The sequence below is a fragment of the Oncorhynchus mykiss genome, chromosome 6, assembly GCF_013265735.2.
Source record: "Oncorhynchus mykiss isolate Arlee chromosome 6, USDA_OmykA_1.1, whole genome shotgun sequence".
Lineage (NCBI taxonomy): Eukaryota > Metazoa > Chordata > Actinopteri > Salmoniformes > Salmonidae > Oncorhynchus > Oncorhynchus mykiss.
The window spans coordinates 38,475,692-38,498,017 of record NC_048570.1 but is presented as its reverse complement, the minus strand read 5'-3'; the positions used below and the strand labels follow the sequence as shown (position 1 = coordinate 38,498,017).

General features: G+C 41.4%; 1 protein-coding gene across 2 annotated transcripts; it reads right to left on the bottom strand.

Annotated features, from left to right (window-relative positions):
• Positions 1–132: 132 nt before the first annotated feature.
• Positions 133–16,378, bottom strand: htra4 (HtrA serine peptidase 4). Of its 2 annotated transcripts, none has more exons than XM_036980065.1 (10): positions 15,590–16,378; positions 8,028–8,136; positions 7,577–7,781; positions 6,149–6,238; positions 5,890–5,994; positions 5,560–5,592; positions 3,641–3,755; positions 3,389–3,446; positions 3,010–3,105; positions 133–859 (listed from the first exon to the last, which is right to left on the bottom strand). In XM_036980065.1, exons 1-10 carry the CDS (start codon positions 16,008–16,010, stop codon positions 694–696), a joined length of 1,398 nt encoding a protein of 465 aa, XP_036835960.1. In that variant the 5' UTR covers positions 16,011–16,378; the 3' UTR covers positions 133–693. The 2 variants fall into 2 exon arrangements, with proteins under 2 accessions (XP_036835960.1, XP_036835961.1); XM_036980066.1 differs by having other exon boundaries at positions 8,028–8,127; positions 15,590–16,373.
• Positions 16,379–22,326: the final 5,948 nt, after the last annotated feature.

Sequence of the window (22,326 nt, the reverse complement as noted above, 5' to 3'; positions counted from 1 at the left end):
TAATTGCTTAGTTAACTACGGAACCACACCTGTGTGGAAGCACAGGCTTTCAATATACTTTGTATCCCTCATTTACTCAAGTGTTTCCATTATTATGGCAGTTACATGTACTTAGAGGAAAGGAAAACCAGGTTTTAGAGCCAAGCACTATAAAGACTTTATTAAGTGTCCACAAATGTCATATTCACCACTTCCAGAGGTAACACATTGTACATATCATGACTTAAAAAAACACAAACCATGCCTCTTAGAACTGCCTATACAGACTGGAGCTGAATGTCTCCTAAGTACATTGGATTCTATAGTTCTGGCAGAGAAATAGGTGCGGCACAGTTCATAGGGGACTCCCATCACCACAATGTTGCATATTGTAACTACGTATATTGCTATGGGAGTACATCAGCGCTAACACGTGCATGTATGGCATGAACCACATTCACTTGCGACACACAGGCACCATAAACAACCAACGTACATTTGGCAAATGCATTTGGCACAACCGTTGTGATACAACAGAGTTTAAAAAAAATGTATATACAAAAATAACACAATCGTCGTGGAAACATGGCACAATGGTTGTGTAAACATTTTGGTGCAGACAAACTGTTGGATCACAGTGGTATCACAACCATTGTGTCAAAACCTCCGTGTGTGTACGGGGGACACAATGAGTGGAGCGAGACAGGCAGCCACTCAGTCGATTTCCTCAGGGACAACCTTAATCATGACGTCTTCGTTAGCTCGCCGCACTACCACGGACAGCGGACTGCCTGACTGGACAGCGTCACTCACCTCGTCTGTGGTCTGGATGGGTTGACCGTTGATGCTGATTATAACATCATGGTTAATCATGCCAGCACTGCATGGGGAACATGCATTAGAAAACAATTAACACTACACACACCTAGCCTGCTCCCAGATCTGTTTGTGCTCTTGACCACTCCGTTGATTGCCGGCAAGCCAATGTTTGGCGTGACACGGACTTGGCATGATCGCACAAATACTGGCACTCAGGCTCACGCACCCTCGCTGTTATACGAAAGTCAACCTTTCTCTGACTTCTCATCTTATACCCTAAAGGAACAAGCATTGACCTTTAGACTAAGTTGCAGATGCTGTGTCTTGATCTGAGAGAGAGAGATGCCGGTGGATTCAAATCCAACAGATAATAGGCCAATCATTACCATTCACTATAGTTTTGTAGTGTTTGCCAGGCTGGTTTATTATTGGACCTAACATCTATTAGCCATTTTGATTGGCATTCAGATTCAGAAGCATTTGTTTGAGAGGGCTGCTGCATGCATGTTTGTGTTCCATAGCTGTGGGGGCTACTTCCTGCTATTACCCACAACGACAACATAGCACACAGAGCTATTGAGACAGATTTGAGCTCCTAACTGTTCTAGCTTTTTTTGCATGGGGTAAGAGGGGATGTGGTTGAAAGTAATAGGGCTCTGTTCAAAAGTAGTGCACTACGAAGGATATAGGGTACCATTTGGGGCATGGCCAGGAAGAGGACGTAATCAGAAGCCTGCCTGTGGGTGCCTGCTGGCTGGAGTGTAGTAGAGATCTGGACCAGAGTCTAATAGCCTTGATAACCACAGGCCTGTCATTCCGTTCCTTTTGAAAATATCCTGATGCCTCCAAACCCCTTTGTGCACAGCACTGTCTGCTAAACCATGTGACCAATACCTAATGGATAAACAAACAAGTATCCTACTGCGCAGCACAAATCATACAGACTTGTTTCAGGTTGTGTACAAAACCTTTTAATATTGAGTAGTGCTACTGTATCCTTATATCAAATCAAATCAAATTTATTTATATAGCCCTTCGTACATCAGCTGATATCTCAAAATGCTGTACAGAAACCCAGCCTAAAACCCCAAACAGCAAGCAATGCAGGTGTAGAAGCACGGTGGCTAGGAAAAACTCCCTAGAAAGGCCAAAACCTAGGAAGAAACCTAGAGAGGAACCAGGCTATGTGGGGTGGCCAGTCCTCTTCTGGCTGTGCCGGGTGGAGATTATAACAAAACATGGTCAAGATCCCATTAAATATCCCATTAAAACTGCTTTGGTATTATGAATTTAATAACGTTCCTATTCAAAAAGCGCAATGTAACAGGTAATTGTCAGATTTAGGTCTCTATACCACTCAAATACACCAAACTATCATCTGTGAATAACATAGTAATGGCGGTATTGTCCCATTATCAAGCCTTCTGTGGGTGTTCCCAACATATGCCAATAATGAGAAGAAGTCTAAACTTGACTCTGCGTGTGTCCTAAAATAGCCGCCTGTCCCCTGTCTGGCATCGGCACACATTTCAGCAAATAAACGCAGGGTCTAAATGAATTGTTTACGAGTGAACTTCAGTGAGTACTGTAAAGATTGTGCAAAATAAGATAAAGGAGAACAATATCATTGCCATGGGGCGGCAGGGTAGCCTAGTGGTTAGAGCGTTGGACTAGTAACCGGAAGGCTGCAAGTTCAAATCCCCGAGCTGACAAGGTACAAAATCCACTTTTCTTAGGCCGTCATTGAAAATAAGAATTTGTTCATTAATTGACTTGCCTAGTTAAATAAAGCTTAAAAAAATATATTTAAAAAAAATGGATGAGACAGCAGTCGGGTTTGACATGGTCGGCTTAACTACGGGGTATACAAGAATGGTGCTAAAGCACAAAACCGGGGGTGTGTGATTGGCAGCCTAGTCTTTGCAAGTCTGATCTGCGATGGATTTGTTATTCTAATGTTTTTACTGGTCACAATAAGCAGTGCGGTAGTCTTTTCAAAATTTTATTGAGCAAAAGCTGTGTACGTTAAGGAAATAGATCCCCGTCTCTAATAAGCACCGGTTGTGTTAAGTGATTAGAAGCAAATGTCTGGGATATTAATTTAAGTTTTACGGTAGGGCACTACTTTTGACCAGGACCCATAGGACTCTGATAAAAAGTAGTGCATTTTATAAGGATAGGGTGCAATTTGGGATGCACACTCAGTCTTACCTGGAGGCAGCTGTTCCTGGGATCACTTCATAAACGTACACTCCTGAGCTCACATCTGGGAAGCTGCTCTCCCGCTCCCTCAGATCTCGGATCAAACTGGGAGGAGGAAACGGAGGATATTACACACAGTATGGCAAGACTTGGAAATGGTCACACACAAGATTTTAGCCAGCAAAATTTTGAAAGGCAACAATTTGACCGTAAACTTAATGTAGATTGTGGCTTAATCGGGATCAGCATTTATGGTGCATAGTAAACCTGCCAGTAATAATGGCACGGCCTGCGTCCCCAATGGCACCCTATTCCCTATATATAACACTACTTTTGACCTGGCCATGGAAAAGTGATCCCTTTTGACCAAAAGCAGATCTTTACTCACTGAGTTGAGAGTTGAAGCATCCGGACACCCATGTATTTCTTTTTTGGCAGTGTCTTTCCTGATAACAATGCAGTAAAATAAGAACGGTTATAGAATACCAAATAATTGTATAGAAATGTGCCAAATAAGAATTTGATCTTAACTGACTTGACTAGTCAAATAAAAATGATCCGCAATCTGAACAAGAAAAGCTATCATGTAAATCATGGGGTATATTAGTGAAATCAGTAGTGAAGAATTAGTCATACAAACCCTTGATTTGTCTGTCGTAGGAATCCGCAAGGAATTGCCGTATTCTGTCAGCAGGAATTGCAAAGGATATTCCTGCTGTGACCTTCAGAGTATTTATGCCAATGACATCCCCATCCTGGAAACAAGTCAAATTGAACATAACAAATGGTGAATATAAACAGAACTGTAGCATTAAAATATGAAAATATGCATCTGATATACAGTACCAGTCAAAAGTTTGGACACACCTACTCATTCAAGGGTTTTTCTTTATTTTTACTATTTTCTACATTGTAGAATAATAGTAAAGGAATCAAAACTATGAAATAACACAAATAGAATCATGTAGTAACCAAAAGATTTAAACAAATCAAAATATATGTTATATTTGAGATTCTTCCAAGTAGCCACCCTTTGCCTTGATGACAGCTTTGCACACTCTTGGCATTATCTCAACCAGCTTCATGAGGTAGTCACCTGGAATGCATTTCATGCAATTTTTTTCCTTAATGTGTTTGTGCTAATTAGTTGTGTTGTGACAAGGTAGAAGTGGTATACAGAAGATAGCCCTATTTTGTAAAATACCAAGTCCATATTACATCTCCATGTGTGGTTCCCACCGTGAAGCATAGAGGAGGAGGTGTGATTGTGTGGGGGTGCTTTGCTGGTGACACTGTCAATGGTTTATTTAGAATATAAGGGCACATTTATCCTTAACCAGCATGGCTACCACAGCATTCTGCAGCAATACGCCATCCCATCTGGTTTGCACTTAGTGGGACTATCGTTTGTTTTTCAACAGGATAATGACCCAACACACCTCCAGGCTGTGTAAGGGCTATTTGACCAAGGAGAGTGATGGAGTGCTGCATCAGATGACCTGGCCTCCACAATCACTACTGACCTCAATCCAATTGAGATGGTTTGGGATGAGTTGAGCCACAGAGTGAAGGAAAATCAGCCAACAAGTGCTCAGCATATGTGGGAACTCCTTCAAGACTGTTGGAAAAGCATTCCTCATGAAGCTGGTTGAGCGAATGCCAAGAGTGTGCAAAGCTGTCATCAAGGCAAAGGCTGGCTACTTTGAAGAATCTAAAATCTAAAACCTATTTTGATTTGTTTAAAACGTATTTCAGATTCCATATGTGTTATTTCATAGTTTTGATGTCTTCACTATTATTCTACCATGTAGAAAATAGTAAAAATAACAAAAAACCCTTGAATGAGTAGGTGTGTCCAAACTTTCGACTGGTACTGTACATCCATGGAATATGTACTTTCATTAAAGAAAGTTCCTTTGAACATGTCAGTCAACATTGTGTAATGTTCTGTTCTTTCCTGTGGTTCCAAGAATGTTCTGTTGTTTCCATGTGTGATGCTAAGCATGGGAATTCTCACTGAGTGAAGGAACAGAATGAGATGTGTATCTTTTTGGTGTATTTGAAAGTGAAGCAATTTTTTTACAACATAAAGCTTGAGGCCACTGCTTTGATATATCCTATGTAATTGTGTACGCGTGCACAATTATGTTTTATGTAAATGCACTGCACCAACGCAATGTTGTGCAAAAGCCTTCTGTTATACACCACAAGGACTTAGATGGAAAAAATTATATAGCGGGTGAAGAAAGGCTTCGTCAAGGGCGACTCTAGGAGAATTCTTCTGCTTTGAGATCAATAGGCAGACATAAGTCATCACTATTACAGGAGTCTGCAGATAAAGAATGTTTCCCGTGGCGGATTTTAAAACAACAGATGTCACAGTAAAACAGAATGGGGACCTTGAGCAGTAAGCCACATATAGAAAACAGAATTATGACCTTGCAAATCTTTCCCCCCCCCCCAAAAAAAGAAAGATACATAGCCTGCCTGCATTTCAAATGTGCTGATTTACATATTACAATCCTCTCAAATACAATATCAAGTAGTAAATCCCCTTACCAAGTTAACAAGTGGTCCCCCTGAGTTGCCATACTATAAAAGAACAGAGCAATAAACAAAAGGTAAAGACAATTGTATTGCAGTGCAATGTTTCATCCAAAACAGAGACAAGAAGAGAAGATGGACACATACAGTATGTAATGATATGTAAAGTGATGCAATGTAAAAAACATTCTCAAAATACTGCTGCTTCACGTTTGCATCCTAAATGGCACCCTATTCCCTATATGGTGTACTACTTTTGAACATGCAGGGCCTATAGGGCTCTGGTCAAAAGTAGTGCACTAAACAGGGAATAGGGTGCCATTTGAGTCACAGTCTATGACTCACGTTGATGATGGCGTCCGTCTGGATGTACTCCATGTCAGAGTCTTTGAGTCCCAGCTCCAGGCCATTCCTATGGGCCGTGCTGATGATGCCTGTGGTGACCGTGTTCTGCAGGGGGAAGAAAATTCAAACAAAGCTTCAAAACTAATATCCAAGTGAGCGCTGGCCTTTTTCATGTTTGTTGTGATCTATTTGTGGTTCCAATCATCCTTTCATGTGTTTACGCAAGAGGATAACAGTTGAGCATGTTCCCTCCCTTTACCTGCAGGGAGAAGGGACTGCCCACTGCCACCACAAACTCCCCCGGCCGAAGGTCAGACGAGTGGCCCAGCAGAAGCACCGGCAGTGGACTCTACAGAACAAGGCAAACATAGAGATCATATAAATCACAAATCCACTGTTTCATGTTGCTGGGATATCAATGTTCATTCTAGTGTTCTATTTAATTATGTGAAGAAAGTGAGTTAGCATCGCTACTGCCTTCCTGAGACCTGTAGTACTGTCCTGGAACCCAGAAATGTTTGGGCTTTTCTTTAAGCTGTGTCCGAGCCAGAACGGCCCATAGAGCAGGAACCTGTTTCTGAAGCTTGAGGCAGTTTGATGTAAAGTACACCCCCTGAACAGGACGCTAGTTAGCTTTTCTGGGACAGTAGTATTGATGGTGCTTCTGGAGTATGTTGTGTCAATAAGGCGTGGGTTTGAATCCCAGGTCTGCCATTGTAGAGATGGACTGTGTGGTAAATGCAACTGTGGGCTTACTGACTGACACATTGTTAGCCCTGTTCATTGAGTCATCAGAGCTGCTTCCTGATACTGTATATGCAGTAAGGGAAGACAAATCATCCCCCCAAAAAGGGAGAGAGGCTTTCCAACTGCTCTGTTATACATTGTCCCTATCAACAGAAGACCCTATGGCACTGAATCATCAGTAAAGCCAACAAGGAACTCTCACTCTAACCTTCACGCCCAGCCTAAGCGTGTATCCGCATGCCTTTTCTTGTCGTGGGTTGAAGTATTTGTATTGCTGGAATCTGACGATTACAGTTTATTTCCATTGCCAGCCCCTCTAGGGCCTAAAGCCTTGTTCCATCACAGCCACACTTTGCAGGCAACTTTTGGGGTCTGTTGCAGCCAATGACCGCTTACTGTCTACCATCACAACTCATTCTACCTAATCCCTTTCTACTGCGTTTGTAGTCTCCACGGAAGTTTCTAGTCTTCTGAAGTATATTGTGTAGTGGTGAGCTGAGTCAAAATGATCAGTTGTATTGCCTGTATGGTTTGGCCCTGGCCTAGATTGGGTTTTAGTGGACTGTGCTTTGGCCAGGGATCCCATAATGCCACACAATGTAGCTGTTTACCCAAGCTCCTGTCGTTGCGGTGACAAATGTTTTAGTAACAGCACCACTTGCGAATACTGGAAGAAAAAAAGGGCTGAAGCGGTGAATTTGTAAGACCAGAACAATAGCCCCTAGAGGAAAACTTGGCGACAAATTGACCATGTCAAGGAGTGCAATCCAATTTTGGTCAGGCGAAAGGCCCTCGGTCGCCTTTTTTATGTTAGTCACTGATGACAACCCAGTCGGCCAGTGGAAAACACCAAGCAACATTTTGTTTAAGGACCTGTGGAATGAGAGAAGGCCCTTGGAACAGCCTCATTTTAGGGAGGAGGAAAAGGAAGAGCACTCACATCCGACTCAATTTTGATGAGTGCAATGTCTAGCTTTGTGTCCACGTCCTTGACGGAGGCATCGAATTTGACACCGTTCTTCATCTCCACTTTGATTCTCTGCTTGTTGGTGAGAACGTGGGCGTTGGTGACAATCCAGCCGTCCTCTGACACGATGAACCCCGAACCACTAGAGACGGGGACTTCCTGGTTTGAAAATGCCAACCTGAGTGAAAAGACACAACAACCAATCAGGTTGCTTTCATCATCATACCAAAATATAATGGAATCAGTTCCAATGAAGCGTTTGCCAAAAACACCTAGTCAACAAAATGCAGAGCTTGAAAATAAAGTATTGGTCACAACTCTGTTAGACGCCTATTTCAATATGTTGCTGCAGAATGCATTGGGAGAGAGGCACATTACTGACAGAAAGATTAAAGGGCTCCAATACTGTACTTGCGGCTTCTACCTCTTGAAAAGCTCTAGGTGCACCACAGCAGGGGCTATCTTATCCACCACATCAGCAATGAAGTTGAATTTGAAGCGGATACTTCCTGGGTCCAGGGAACCTGAGGGGACAAAAGACAGAAATACAGAAAGGAAGGTTTATTCATGTGAAACAAAGTTAATGCATATATTGGAGGTAGAAATTGCATACATTTCATAAGTTGTTCATGAGCTGTAAACATTTTCATATTTATTGGGATACTAGTATATGTATTTAAAAAAATATAAAAAGCATAACATCTGTCAGACTTTTTCCAGCAGTTAAAGAATAGTGGGAGGGCAAAGTGGTAGGATTTAAGCCCTCTCTGAGCCTGATATGGGCATGCAAATTCTGAGCTTTGGGTTTGGTGCATGGTCTCCTTATGAACACAATGACAAATACAGTGGGGCAAAAAAGTATTTAGTCAGCCACCAATTGTGCAAGTTTCTCCCACTTAAAAAGATGAGAGAGGCCTGTAATTTTCATCATATGTACACTTCAACTATGACAGACAAAATGAAAGAAAAAACCCCCAGAAAATCACATTGTAGGATTTTTTATGAATTTATTTGCTAATTATGGTGGAAAATAAGTATTTTGTCAATAACAAAAGTTTATCTCAATACTTTGTTATATACCCTTTGTTGGCAATGACAGAGGTCAAACGTTTTCTGTAAGTCTTCACAAGGTTTTCACACACTGTTTCTGGTATTTTGGCCCATTCCTCCATGCAGATCTCCTCTAGAGCAGTGATGTTGTGGGGGCTGTTGCTGGGCAACATGGACTTTCAACTCCCTCCAAAGATTTTATTAGGGGTTGAGATCTGGAGACTGGCTAGGCCACTCCAGGACCTTGAAATGCTTCTTACGAAGCCACTCCTTCGTTGCCCGGGCGGTGTGTTTGGGATCATTGTCATGCTGAAAGACCCAGCCACGTTTCATCTTCAATGCCCTTGCTGATGGAAGGAGGTTTTCACTGACCATATGACATTCTCCCAATCTTCTTCTGGATCATCCAAATGCTCTCTAGCAAACTTCAGATGGGCCTGGACATGTACTGGCTTAAGCAGTCGGCGTAGTGTGTTACTGATGGTAGGCTTTGTTACTTTGGTCCCAGCTCTCTGCAGGTCATTCACTAGGTCCCCCCGTGTGGTTCTGGGATTTTTGCTCACCGTTCTTGTGATCATTTTGACCCCACGGGGTGAGATCTTGCGTGGAGCCCCAGATTGAGGGAGATTATCAGTGGTCTTGTATGTCTTCCATTTCCTAATAATTGCTCCCACAATTGATTTCTTCAAACCAAGCTGCTTACCTATTGCAGATTCAGTCTTCCCAGCCTGGTGCAGGTCTACAATTTTGTTTCTGGTGTCCTTTGACAGCTCTTTGGTCTTGGCCATAGTGGAGTTTGGAGTGTGACTGTTTGAGGTTGTGGACCGGTGTCTTTTATACTGATAACAAGTTCAAACAGGTGCCATTAATACAGGTAACGAGTGGAGGACAGAGGAGCCTCTTAAAGAAGAAGTTACAGGTCTGTGAGAGCCAGAAATCTTGCTTGTTTGTAGATGACCAAATAGTTATTTTCCACCATAATTTGCAAATAAATTCATAAAAAATCCTACAATGTGATTTTCTGGATTTTTTTTGTCATTTTGTCTGTCATAGTTGAAGTGTACCTATGATGAAAATTACAGGCCTTTCTAATCTTTTTTAAGTGGGAGAACTTGCACAATTGGTGGCTGACTAAATACTTTTTTGCCCCACTGTACATGTATGATACAGGGAAGCACTTAAGGCAAGTAGTAGCATATCTTGGCATTTTTAAATGTTTTCATTACAGTTGAAGGAACTTAGATCAGTAGGGAATTGCCCACAGGACCTGCGGGTCCTGACAGAGATCATTGCAGCACAGTCTGCATTTTTCATGCTGTGATTGGGAGCGGTCGGTCCGACAGACAACTTTGGGAAAAAAAATATTTAAGTTGTCCCGCAGATTATTTGGAAACAGAGACATTGTATTAAAATCACATCTTTGTTGCATTATTCACACACACTGCGAATTTGCTGCTTCAAGTTCAGTCTCCTAATCGGGTGTGTGAGATCAATTGTGCCTAGTACAGTTGAAGTCAGAAGTTAATATATCTTCACATGACCTCAGTATATACAGTATACACCCGTTCTGAAAGGCCCCAGAGTCTGCAACACCACTAAGCAAGGGGCACCACCAAGCAAGCGGCACCATGAAGACCAATGAGCTCTCCAAACAGGTCAGGGACAAAGTTGTGGAGAATTACAGATCAGGGTTGGGTTATAAAAAAATATCAGAAACCTTGAACATCCCATGGAGCACCATTAAATCCATTATTAGAAAATGGAAAGAATATGTCACCACAACAAACCTGCCAAGAAAGGGCCGCCCAACAAAACTCACAGACCAGGTAAGGAGGGCATTAATCAGAGAGGCAACAAAGAGACGAAAGATAACCCAGAAGGAGCTGCAAAGCTCCACAGCGGAGATGGGATTATCTGTCCATAGGACCACTATAAGCCGTACATTCCACAGAGCTGGGCTTTATGGAAGAGTGGCCAGAAAAAAGCAATTGCTTAAAGAAAAAAATAAGCAAACACATTTGGTGTTCGCCAAAAGGCATGTGGGAGAATCCGCAAACATGTGGAAGAAGGTACTCTGGTCAGATGAGACTAAAATGTAGCTTTTTGGCCATCAAGGAAAACGCTATGTCTGGCGCAAACTCAACACCTCTCATCACCCGAGAACATCATCCCCGCAGTGAAGCATGGTGGTGGCAGCATCGTGCTGTGGGGTGTTTTTCATCGGCAAGGACTTGGAAACTGGTCAGAATTGAAGGAATGATAGATGGCGCTAAATACAGGGAAATTCTTGACGGAAACCTGTTTCAGTCTTCCAGAAATTTGAGACTGGGACAGAGGTTCACCTTCTGGCAGGACAATGACCCTAAGCATACTACTAAAGCAACACTCAAATGGTTTATTGGGAAACATTTAAATGTCTTGGAATGGCCTAGTCAAAGCCCAGACCTCAATCCAATTGAGAATTTGTGGTATGACTTAAAGATTGATGTACACCAGCGGAACCCATCCAACTTGAAGGAGCTGGAGCAGTTTTGCCTTGAAGAATGGGCAAAAATCCCAGTGGCTAGATGTGCCAAGCTTATAGAGACATACCTCAAGAGACTTGTAGCTGTAATTGCTGCAAAAGGAGGCTCTACAAAGTATTGACTTTGGGGCGGGGGTGAATAGTTATGCACGCTCAAGTTTTCAGTATATTTGTCTTATTTCTTGTTTGTTTCACAAGAAAAAATATTTTGCATCTTCATAGTGGTAGGCATGTTGTGTAAATCAAATAATACAACCCCCCCCCAAAAAAATATATCTTAATTCCAGGTTGTAAGGCATCAAAATAGGAAAAATACCAAGGGGGGTGAATACTTTCGCAAGCCACTGTATCTTATATGCAAAACGTGCCGACAGAATTTGATCTCCCTGTGCTGCTGACGGCTATTTTTTCTATTTGTATTATACATTTTTTAAAGATTTATCAGGGGGTGCTGCAGCACCCTCAGCACCCTTACTTTCCGCAGCTATGCTAGAGACCCCTTGAGCCTTCGGCCCCTATTCTGCTACCTGTTTGCTTGGATAGCTTGTCAGGTTGGTTTCCAGGGACCAAATTGATATCAGCAAGCTTGTGCCTGCTGAGCTCATGGCCTTGTTTGCCCACAAGGCAAATCAAGGTCTGAATGCAGCGAACACCCAGCCTGTAAGCCCACCTGATTGGCTGGCAGGAGGTGGAGCACCTTTATAGGCCACCTAGCTCTCCTCTTCTACTTAAAGGTTATTTATGACTCTCTTACTTCAGGCGAACTTGAAATCTTTGCCCCCCCCCCCCCCAAAACTATTCCCCTGCAGTATCTCCTCTTCCCATTTATAGGGCATTTCTTCTCATGTAGGCTACGGCACGTTGCTCTCACACACGTTTATCACATGTACTTTCCCTAAAGCTCCTGTGCACCACACCTTATCCTTAATGCATTCAGACACACGGTTTTGAGATTGATATTTGCATAGCAGCACAATGAACTAATCTCTGCGGAAACTTCTTTGAATGCAAATTTAAGCATGGCAAACAAAGGTACTCCTTTTGCCAAGACATATCCTTGGCAGGACACCGAATATTTTTTCCTTCCCCCACCCCCGCCCCCCAAAACAACTTCTTATAAGCTACTAGTGCACTCTTTAAAATCTATGCCATTTTACAAACATATCCAAATGTTTAACACTTTCTACATAAGATGATTATCAGAACTGGGTGCATTCTCCTGGTGCTGTCAGAAGCCTGGGCCCTTTGGGAGACTGAGGTTGTGTCCAACATGGTACCCTATTCCCTATACAGTGAGTATACCAAACATTAGGAACACCTTACTAATATTGAGTTGCATCCTCCAGAACAGCCTCAATTCATCGGGGCATGGTGTTTAAAGCGTTCCACAAGGATGCTGGCCCATGTTAACTCCAATGCTTCCCATAGTTATGTCAAGTTGGCTGGATGTCTTTTGGGTGGTGGTAAATTCTTGACACACTGGAAACTGTTGAGCGTTTGTCAAACCGGTGTGCCTGGCACCTAGTACCATACCCTGTTCAAAGGCACTTAAATATTTTGTCTTGCCGATTCACCCTCTGAATGGCACACATACACAATCCATGTCTCAATTGTCTCAAGGCTTAAAAATCCTTCTTTAACCTGTCCCCTCCCTTTCATCTACACTGATTGAAGTGGATTTAACAAGTGACATCAATAAGGGATCATAGCTTTCACCTGTATAGTCTATGTCATGTGGAGTATAGTGCATTACTTTTGACCATTTGGGACACAGCCTGAGCGATTGACTTGAGGGAGGCCATGGAGTGCACTGCATCTGTTCATGGATACTGTCCCTAGGCTCCACTGCCAAACTCTGATGGATGGTCAGAGCTTGGAATGCCTTGAACAATATAAAAATACTGGGTGCACTGCACACATCACAAATGTAGTATTTCAGATAACATGCACTTTGAATGGATTCCTCTGGATATTACTTGGAAAAGATTCAGCTTGTTTATTTTCTCATTTTGAGATATAATTCTATTTAAAATTGTGATTCAATTAATTAACTATACCAGAATAACTTTGGTGAACGTGCCTTCCATCACTGTGTTGTGTCAGTAGTGATGGGGAAGAAATAAAATCTATATTTTAAAAAATCAATCGTATTTGACTATCGCAATATAATTTTTTTGCGCTAATTGGCTGTACCTGCACCAAAACTCCAGTATTTTTATTTCATAGCTTGTACTCCATCTTTTTAAACATGGAGACAATTTGTTTTCAACACTTTTATTTCTATGACTGATCAAAACTAGTTTTCTCCAGGCTCACTGTTGTCCCTCTGCAGCAGACATGGTGAGCAATATGTTTGGAACATCGAATCGCAATAATATCACATTATCGATACATAAAGAATCGTGAGAATCGCAATACATACTGTATCGGCACTTAAGTATCGTGATAAAAGACGTATCGCAAGGCCCCAGACCTATATTTCTAGCCATATTAGACTGTTATACTCCTGTATGTTAGGCTACGAATCAACTAGAATCTCTGTAACAAACCCACAGAGACATAAAGCATAAATAACACACCGCCTACAGATTTTATACAATGAGCAAAGAAAAAGCTGTCAACACATTCAGCGTGGCTACTTATTCAGACTGGTGTTATTACTAAGAAATGCTAAAGAGAGGTGATGAAACAATGTGTTAACACCTTTCTTGCCTGTAGTGTACATCCGAGGCCGTATGTATCAAGTTTCTTAGAGTAGGAATGTTGATCAAGGATCAGGTCCCCCGTCAATGTAATTTTTTTATTAATTGTGATCTAAAAGGCAAGACTGATCCTAGATCTGCACTCTCATCACTACTCACTAATACAGGCTCTGTAACTGTGTGTTGAATGTTGCTGCAAAGGTAGTTGACACAGCTCTGTTTTGTACACAACTTTGGCTCCCATGTGGAGGAATCCTGTCATGCAGTGAAATCTGAAGTACTGTTCTCTCTACGATTGCTCTCTTAACCCCTCCACATGCTCCAAGCCTTTTATAGGCTGCTTCTCATTCAGGTGATTACTCAGTCCAATCACCTCATTCTTGTGCCAGTCCGTTAAACATTATGTGACACCCTCCAAAGCACACAGTAATTGGAAGCCATGTGGTTTGCACACCTGCTTTTCTTAGAAACCAGGAGGGGATCTAATGCATGATGAATTTCTTATTTTCTCCATACACATTCTACTGTGGGTATAGCAACAATAAGTAACCACTTGCTATAAGTAATAGGCCTAGATTGTGTTGCAATGGACACATTTCCGTTTAGGCATAACAACAGTTTTGTCAATAATAATGAAACCATTACCATGTCTAACACTTTCTGGCTGGCACAACATGGAACAGCAGACTGTAACCTGGCATTTGTTATCGTCTCAGATCCATCAAGATATCAACAGCTTGATCATGGAGCAAGTACGGAGGCCCAATACCAGATCATTCACTCCTGCTCTCTTTGACTACTATGACTGTGTACAATTCACCATCTCAAATCGTGCTAGAAAGTAATAGCCTACATCCCGAATGCCTCCGTATTTCCTATATAGTTCCCATAGGGCTCTGGTCAAAAGTAGTGCACTATATAGGGAATAAGGTGCCATTTGGGATGGACCAACATAACATGTAGGCCTATGATTATGACCAAAAATGTATTGAATATGCTCAGGATCCATGCTAGATGAGGAAAGAAAAAAAATTGATCTGTCGATCCTTTATTCAATGTTTTATTGGTGGGCTTGGTTGGAAGTAATGTAGTTCTGCCAAGGCTTTGGCCAGGGTGTTTTTTTTCTCTATTGGAGAAAACAATTGAATCAAGTTTTCCCTTAAATAATTGGATCAGAGAGAGAGAATGAAAGGTGAAGCATTCTTCAGTAGGCTGTAAAATAAGATGATGGCTTGACCTTAGAGAGGAGCAGCAGTTTAGCAGCAGTTTAGCCTTCCTACTTAATAGGCTCATTACAATCCCTAACATACACATGTAGGCTACATGCAGCCTGGCTTACACATTGCAGTAGAGCACAAATACCCATGTTGGGTCAACTTGACAAGTAGTTAGGACTGTACAATCCAGTTATTCAACTATTAGGACTGTACAATCTATTTATTCAACAAATAGGATTGTACAATCTATTTATTCAACAATTAGGACTGTACAATCTATTTATTCAACAATTAGGATTGTACAATCTATTTATTCAACAATTAGGATTGTACAATTCAGTTATTCAACGAAGAAAATGCATAAAGAAAATACATAAATACAAACTAGTGTCTTGATAACAATAGGCTACTTTGCATGGTCGACTGGAGATTAATGAATGTAGGCTATGAAACTTTTCTTCCTTTGGCCCTCAACCACCACTAGGATACTCACCCGAATCACAGTGGCCTTTCTGAATCAAGATGACCGGGGGATTTATACTGAGTTCTGCTATTTTGTTCTCGGCTCTCAAACGGCACATACTTGGGTAAGTCCTTCCATCACTTCCGCACACCGGCTCGGCAAGGGTGCAAACGCATGAACCGCGAACTCTGCGCTTTCCCGCTGGATATTCGCATGTCATCCCCTCGCCACAAAGGCCAATACCGCGCTCCCCGCAAATGTCACCTTCTCCAGACGCGCATACTGTGCAGCATCCGCAGCTGTCCTTCACTACACCGTAGTAACACCGTGATTCAGGTGCGACAGGACAGCGGGAGCCATCACAGACTTCCGGACACGGAGTTTGTCTCTTGTGAAGTAACCGCGCATGAACCACAGAGGCGAAGACAATGCAAACCACAAACTTTATCATGTTCCAAAAAAAGCTGATAACTCTTGTAAATTCAATTCGTAACCAACAATGAACAAGTTCAAGTCCTCCTGCCCGTTCTGCCTATACCTGTCTATATCACCTCCTATTTTTATCTAAATTATGCCTTATTTGAAAAGAAAATGCATGTACAAAATGTGCATTCAGAATCCACCGCTTCTGGTTGGTCTAGTTTGCATTTTAGTCTAAGTCTAAATGTCTTGTAACTATGTTTCCAGTAGCAGCAGTCTGATTTTGAGCTCCACTCTTGCTTAGTCCTTTAAGTCCCCCAAGTGAACTCTCCGGAATGCAGCTGTGTGACTTTATGTAGAGGATTTGAAGAGACCCACAAGGAAGGAGCACCCTTTCAGTTTTCAGTACAGCTGTCTCCTGTGTGAATGATCAACAACACTCACATCACTGTAACTCACTTGATGACATATGACAGCATAAACCTACTTTTTTTGTGATAATTTTGAAGATTTAAAAATGAAAATTTCAGTGGGTTGGTTAACCATGTCTGCATAATATCTGCCTGGTCTATTTAGTATAGTGTATGTTACTTGATGTTAGGTTACATTACATTGATTAGATGTAACATAGTAAATACGGAACACTCAAATTACACTGAACAAAAATATAAAAACGTAACATGCAACAATTTCAAAGATTTTACTGAGTTACAGTCAAATGAAATAAATTCATTAGGCCCTAATCTATGGATTTCACATGACTGGGAATACAGATATGTATCTGTTGGTTACAGATAACTTAAAAAAGAATGTAGGGGCGTGGATAAGAAAACCAGTCAATATCTGGTGTGACCACAAACCCATTTGCCTTATGCAGCAAATAGAGTTGATCAGACTGTTGATTGTGGTCGGTGGAATGTTGTTCCACTCCTCTTCAATGGCTGTGCGAAGTTGCTGGATATTGGCTGAAACTGGAACACGCTGTCGTACACGTCGATCCAGAGCATCCCAAACATGCTCAATTGGCTACATGTCTGGTTAGTAAGCAGGCCTTCCAGGAATTGTGTACAGATCCTTGCAACATGGGACCGTGCATTATCATGCTTAAACATTAGTCAATGGTGGCGGACGAATGGCACGACAAATGGGCCTCATCATGGTAGCTCTATGCATTCAAATTGCCATCAATAAAATGCAACTGTGTTCGGTGTCTGTAGTAAAAGCCTGCCCATACCATAACCCCACTGCCACCATGGGTTCACAACGTTGACATCAGCAAACCGTTCGCCCATACGATGCCATACACTCTGCTATCTGTTGATTTCCTGGGTTGGTGTGGTTACGCGTGGTCTGCGGTTGTGAGGCCGGTTGGATGTACTGCCAAATTCTCTAAAACGACTTTGGAGGCAGCTTATGGTAAAGAGATTAACATTAAATTCTCTGGCAACAGCTCTGGTGGACATTCCTGCAGTCAGGAATCTCTTGAGACATCTGTGGCATTGGGTTGTGTGACAAAACTGCACATTTTAGTGTGGCCTTTTATTGCCCCCAAATCAGCTTCTTGAAATGAAGAATTTGAGAGAAACCTTTTGTGCGTATGAATTTTTGTTCAGTGTAGTATGATATTTTATGTTTGTTATGGACAGTAGGTTATATATAACGCAAACGTCTAGTAACCCAAAGGTTTTATGTTCGAATCTCAACACGGACAACTTTAGCATTTTATCTAACTAGCAACTTTGCAACTACTTACTACTTAGCATGCTAGCTAACCCTTCCCATAACCCTTTAACCTAACTTCTAACCTTAACCATAATCCCTAACCTAACGTAGCGTATCATACTAAAGCAATCAAACGTAATATGTCATACTAAACAGATCAAATGCGATCTATTTAACAAGTGACATCAATCATAGCCTTAACCTGGATTCACCTGGTCCGTCAAGGTCATTGAAAGAGCAGGTGTTCTTAATGTTTTGTACTCTCAGTGTATGACCGCTATTACATTGGTAGGACAATTTTATGCAAACTAATAAAGTAACATATACTAAATGGAGTGGCACGATTTTAGTAAAATATAAAATGTTTTGCTCTGGGACCAGGTTCCAGCATTGGCCTGCATTTCAGATTAAGTTTGATTGATCAAGGCAAGATATTAGCTCCATATTATCTGGACTTTAAAAAGGCAAACACATACAAAAAGTACAAATAAAGTAAAGTAACAATGTTGGGAACTTTATATAAGTGATCTAATTCTTTCCCACATAAAGCTCTCCCTTTACCACTAATGGCTTATTCATCTACCAAATGTCACCACCCGAAACAATACAATCCATCACACACATCCACATTCTTGTTATGAGCAAGGACTATGTATTTAAAGGGATACTTTCGGATTTTGGCAATTAGGCCCTTTAGCATGCTAACAGATACCCATAGACTTCCAGTCATTGCGCTAACGCCAGTTAGCGTTGGCTCACAAAACTACCTCTAACTTCCTTCACATTGGACACAGAGACATACAAATGGTATCAAAGAGTTGATCTGACATGTATAAAGGGCCAAAATCATTGCCAAAATCCCGAAGTATCCCTTTAACCTAGCCTGAAATACCTGCAGTGTCATTTAGTACAAGGCTGGGTTTTTATCTAGTTGGCAGCTGCTAATATAAAGATGGATGTGGAAAGTGTCCTTCCTGTGTAGGCCTAGGAGGAGACCCTATACTCTGCATTAAAAAGAGCCAGTCCTAGGTTTGATGCAATGGAGTGAAACCCACCTGGTGTATTCCAAGCATGTAATTCTTGGAGCAGATACAAAGCAATGCTTTTTGGAGAGAACAGCTCAGTGTATAGGCTGTTTTAGTTGTCACTGAGAAAATTATTTTTTGTGGTAATTTTATTCACATTATTAGCTTACATTTAAAAAGGAAATGTGTGATGGTGACAGGAATGCTCAAGTTCAATCATCGCTCTTCCCCGCACTTGAGCCTAAATTGTAGGCCCTAATATGTCAACCTTTCTACTGGTTTTAACGTATGTAGGCCTAGGGTACAATTGCAAAATGATCTCCATTGTTAGCAAGTTATGCTGGTATCTTTGTAGCTCCAGTGAAATAATTGTATTTCAGTTTGTGCATTCATTTTAAGTGATACTTGCATTCGTCTCGCTTGCTGCTTCTCAGAGCGCCACTCGTGGCACATCCACGAGTACATATATAAAAAAAGGTGTTTACTCTCTTTAAATGACAATTGTTTTATCACACAACTATTTACTTCAAAATTCTGAAAAATAAATGATAGTATAATCAAATGATGGTAAATTAGCTTTTTTAGTACTAATGTAGATCGTATTTTGGAGAAAAAAAAGCTGCACCTTATATATAAACAAATATATATTTAGCTAATTAACTGTATTTTTGCTAACACAACAGTCTGTTTTGGTAAAGAAAAAAATGGGATAACATTAATTAATGTCTATGATAGGAAATAAGTTGATATTTGCTATTGCTTTTTCCAATAAATTCTTCTTGGGGTCAAGAATATTTTGTTACTTTACAGCCTTAGTCTAAAATGGATTGACAAAGCAAAAACAGGTTTTGACATTTTTGCAAATGTATAAAATAAAAAAATGGAAATATCACATTTATTAAGACCCTTTACTTTGTACTTTTTTGAAGCACCTTTGGCAGCGATTACAGATTTTAGTTTTCTTGGGTATGACGCTTGGCACACCCGTATTTGGGGAGTTTCTCCCATTCTTTTATGCAGATCCTCTCAAGCCCTGTCAGGTTGGATGGAGAGCGTCACTGCACAGCTATTTTCAGGTCTCCCCAGAGATGTTCAATCGGGTTCAAGTCCGGGCTCAGGTTGGGCAACTCAAGGACATTCAGAGACTTGTCCCGAAGCCACTCCTGCGTTGTCTTGGCTGTGTGCTTAGGGTTGTTGTCCTGTTGGAAGGTGAACCTTTTCCCGGGTCTGTGGTCCTGAGCGCCCTGGAGCAGGTATTCATCAAGGATCTCTCTGCGCCGTTCATCTTTCCTTTAATCCTGACTAGTCTCCCAGTCCCTGCCGCTGAAAAACATCCCCACAGCATGATGCTACCACCACCATGCTTCACTGTAGGGATGGTGCCAGGTTTTCCCCAGACGTGACGCTTGGAATTAAAGCCAAATAATTAAATCTTGGTTTCATCAGACCAGAGAATCTTGTTTCTCATGCTCTGAGAGTCCCTTCGGTGCCTTTTGGCAAACTCCAAGCGGGCTGTCATGTGCCTTTTACTGAGAGTATGGTTTCCGTCTGGCCACTCTACCATAAAGGCCTGATTGGTGGAGTGCTGCAGAAATGGTTGCCCTTCTGGAAGGTTCTCCCATCTCCACAGAGGAACTCTGGAGCTCTGTCAGTGACCATTGGGTTCTTGGTCAAGGGGTCTAAATACTTTACGAATGCACTGTAGAACCCCCAAAAAAACTTTCTTCTATGAGTGTACAGTATATGGTCACCATGTGGAAATGCAAGACAAAACCTCTACTCATCCATACACCAAATTGTAAGAAGGAAAACTCTGATGTTTCTATGTTGAAATAAGCATCACTCATTTTGTCAAAATGTTACATTATCTGCCATTGCACACATGGAATTTAGTTTGGGAAAAAATGCATTCTGATTGGCTGGGCCTGGCCAGTCATGTGAAATCCATAGAATAGGGACTAATTTATTTATTTATATTGACTGATTTCCTTATATAAATATGAACTGTAACTCAGTAAACATTTAGAAATTCTTGCAGGTTGTGTTTATATTTTTATTCAGTATATATACCCACCTTGAGGGTTCTATCCCTACCCGAGAGTGTAATGGGGATTTTAGAAAACAGCTAGAAAAAGATAACCCAGTCACATCAAACTCTGAAATGACTGCTAACATTCCCTTTTAATTTCTTTAAGCTGTTTTGCGTTGACATTTATATCCATATGAATGATCCTGCTGCATGATTTCACAGTTGGCAGGGGGAAGATTGAATTCCTATTTTGCAAGATTGTTGCTGAGGTCTGAGTGGCAAACAGATAGGTTCATACAAACCTGTGCTGTTGCAATCTAAATGCTAGCTAGAAGCAAGAGGATATAATGTGTTTAAAGTGGAACTGACAGCGTTTAGCAACATGAAATCTTATTCAAATCTGTTCATATTCTTTCAAGGAAGAATTACACTTTTTTTAAACATTTTAATTTCTGACAAGCAAGCACTTAGAAATGGTCATTTTCACAAATTCTTAGAAGGTTTGGGGAATGACGCAAGTAAGGCATTTGTGAAAATTCTACAGAAACATAGTGGGAAAGCAGCTGTGCATTTGGACAATTAATAGACAGTGCAGCAATTAAAAGCGAATAAAAACATCTGATTCGTCCAGGATGGAGTCTAAGCAGACCCGTGCGCCATAGCCAATTAGAGCTACAGCAGGTCTTTATGCAAATAGCCATTTGGCACAGGGGCCTGCTATCATTCACTTTGAACTGGACTGTGTGTTTACAGGCAGTAGCAACAGCGCGACTTTAGATCATTAGAACCACAAAATACATGGAACCATTTCGGTTCAGTGAAGAAGATCCTCTAGGGTTCTGATCGGAAGCAAGCGATGAGGCAAGCGATGGAGCCCTTTTGGTTCTACAAGGAACCTTTTTTTCTAATAGTGTAGGTATGATTATGCAATAGCATAATTATAGGTAGGTGTGTGTGTGTGAGAGAGAGAGATATGAGGGCCCAGACAGAGCTGAACTGAGGTGAATTTGGCTCCTATTACTATCTACAGTGTCTGTGCTGTGAGCAGGAGATAAATGGCTTAGACATGGCACTGGCACGTAGGTCATGTTCAAGGCTGAGCGCTCACATAGGGAAAGTTTAATTAAATTGTTTCATTGGCAATACACCATAGCAGGGCCTGCATTGTCAACAAATGAAGCCAAAAACAGACAGTTACCATCAGCCAGGTTTAGCTAGCTCTGAATCAAGTGATGTAGTACAAAAAGTAGGCTTACTTACTTAGTTGTTTTAGTCCGCAACGATGAAGAAAGATTTAGCAATGTTAACTTACTTAAAAAAAAAAAAAAGTAAGTTAACACTATAATATGGACAGACAAATCCCCATGATCTTCGAGGAGCTCCACTTTAAAGAGCCAAACATAATCGAATGACATTGATCATGCCCTGATGGTGGTTAAAAGGGGAGTCATGTAAAGCTAAGAACTTGAAAAGGTTATATGGAGACTACAGGAGTTTGGCGGCACCTTAGTTTGGGAGGACAGTCTCGTAGGAATGGCTGGAGCAGAATCAGTGTATCAAATACATCAAAC

Bases quoted from the DNA above. Each gene is read 5' to 3' on its own strand.
- htra4 (XM_036980065.1), bottom strand. From the start codon at position 16,010: ATGATAAAGTTTGTGGTTTGCATTGTCTTCGCCTCTGTGGTTCATGCG. The intron at 5,995-6,148 runs GTAAAGGGAGGG...TTCCCCCTGCAG, and splicing joins GCAGTCCCTTCTCCCTGCAG to AACACGGTCACCACAGGCAT. The intron at 860-3,009 runs GTAAGACTGAGT...TTCCCCATGCAG, and splicing joins CCAGGAACAGCTGCCTCCAG to TGCTGGCATGATTAACCATG.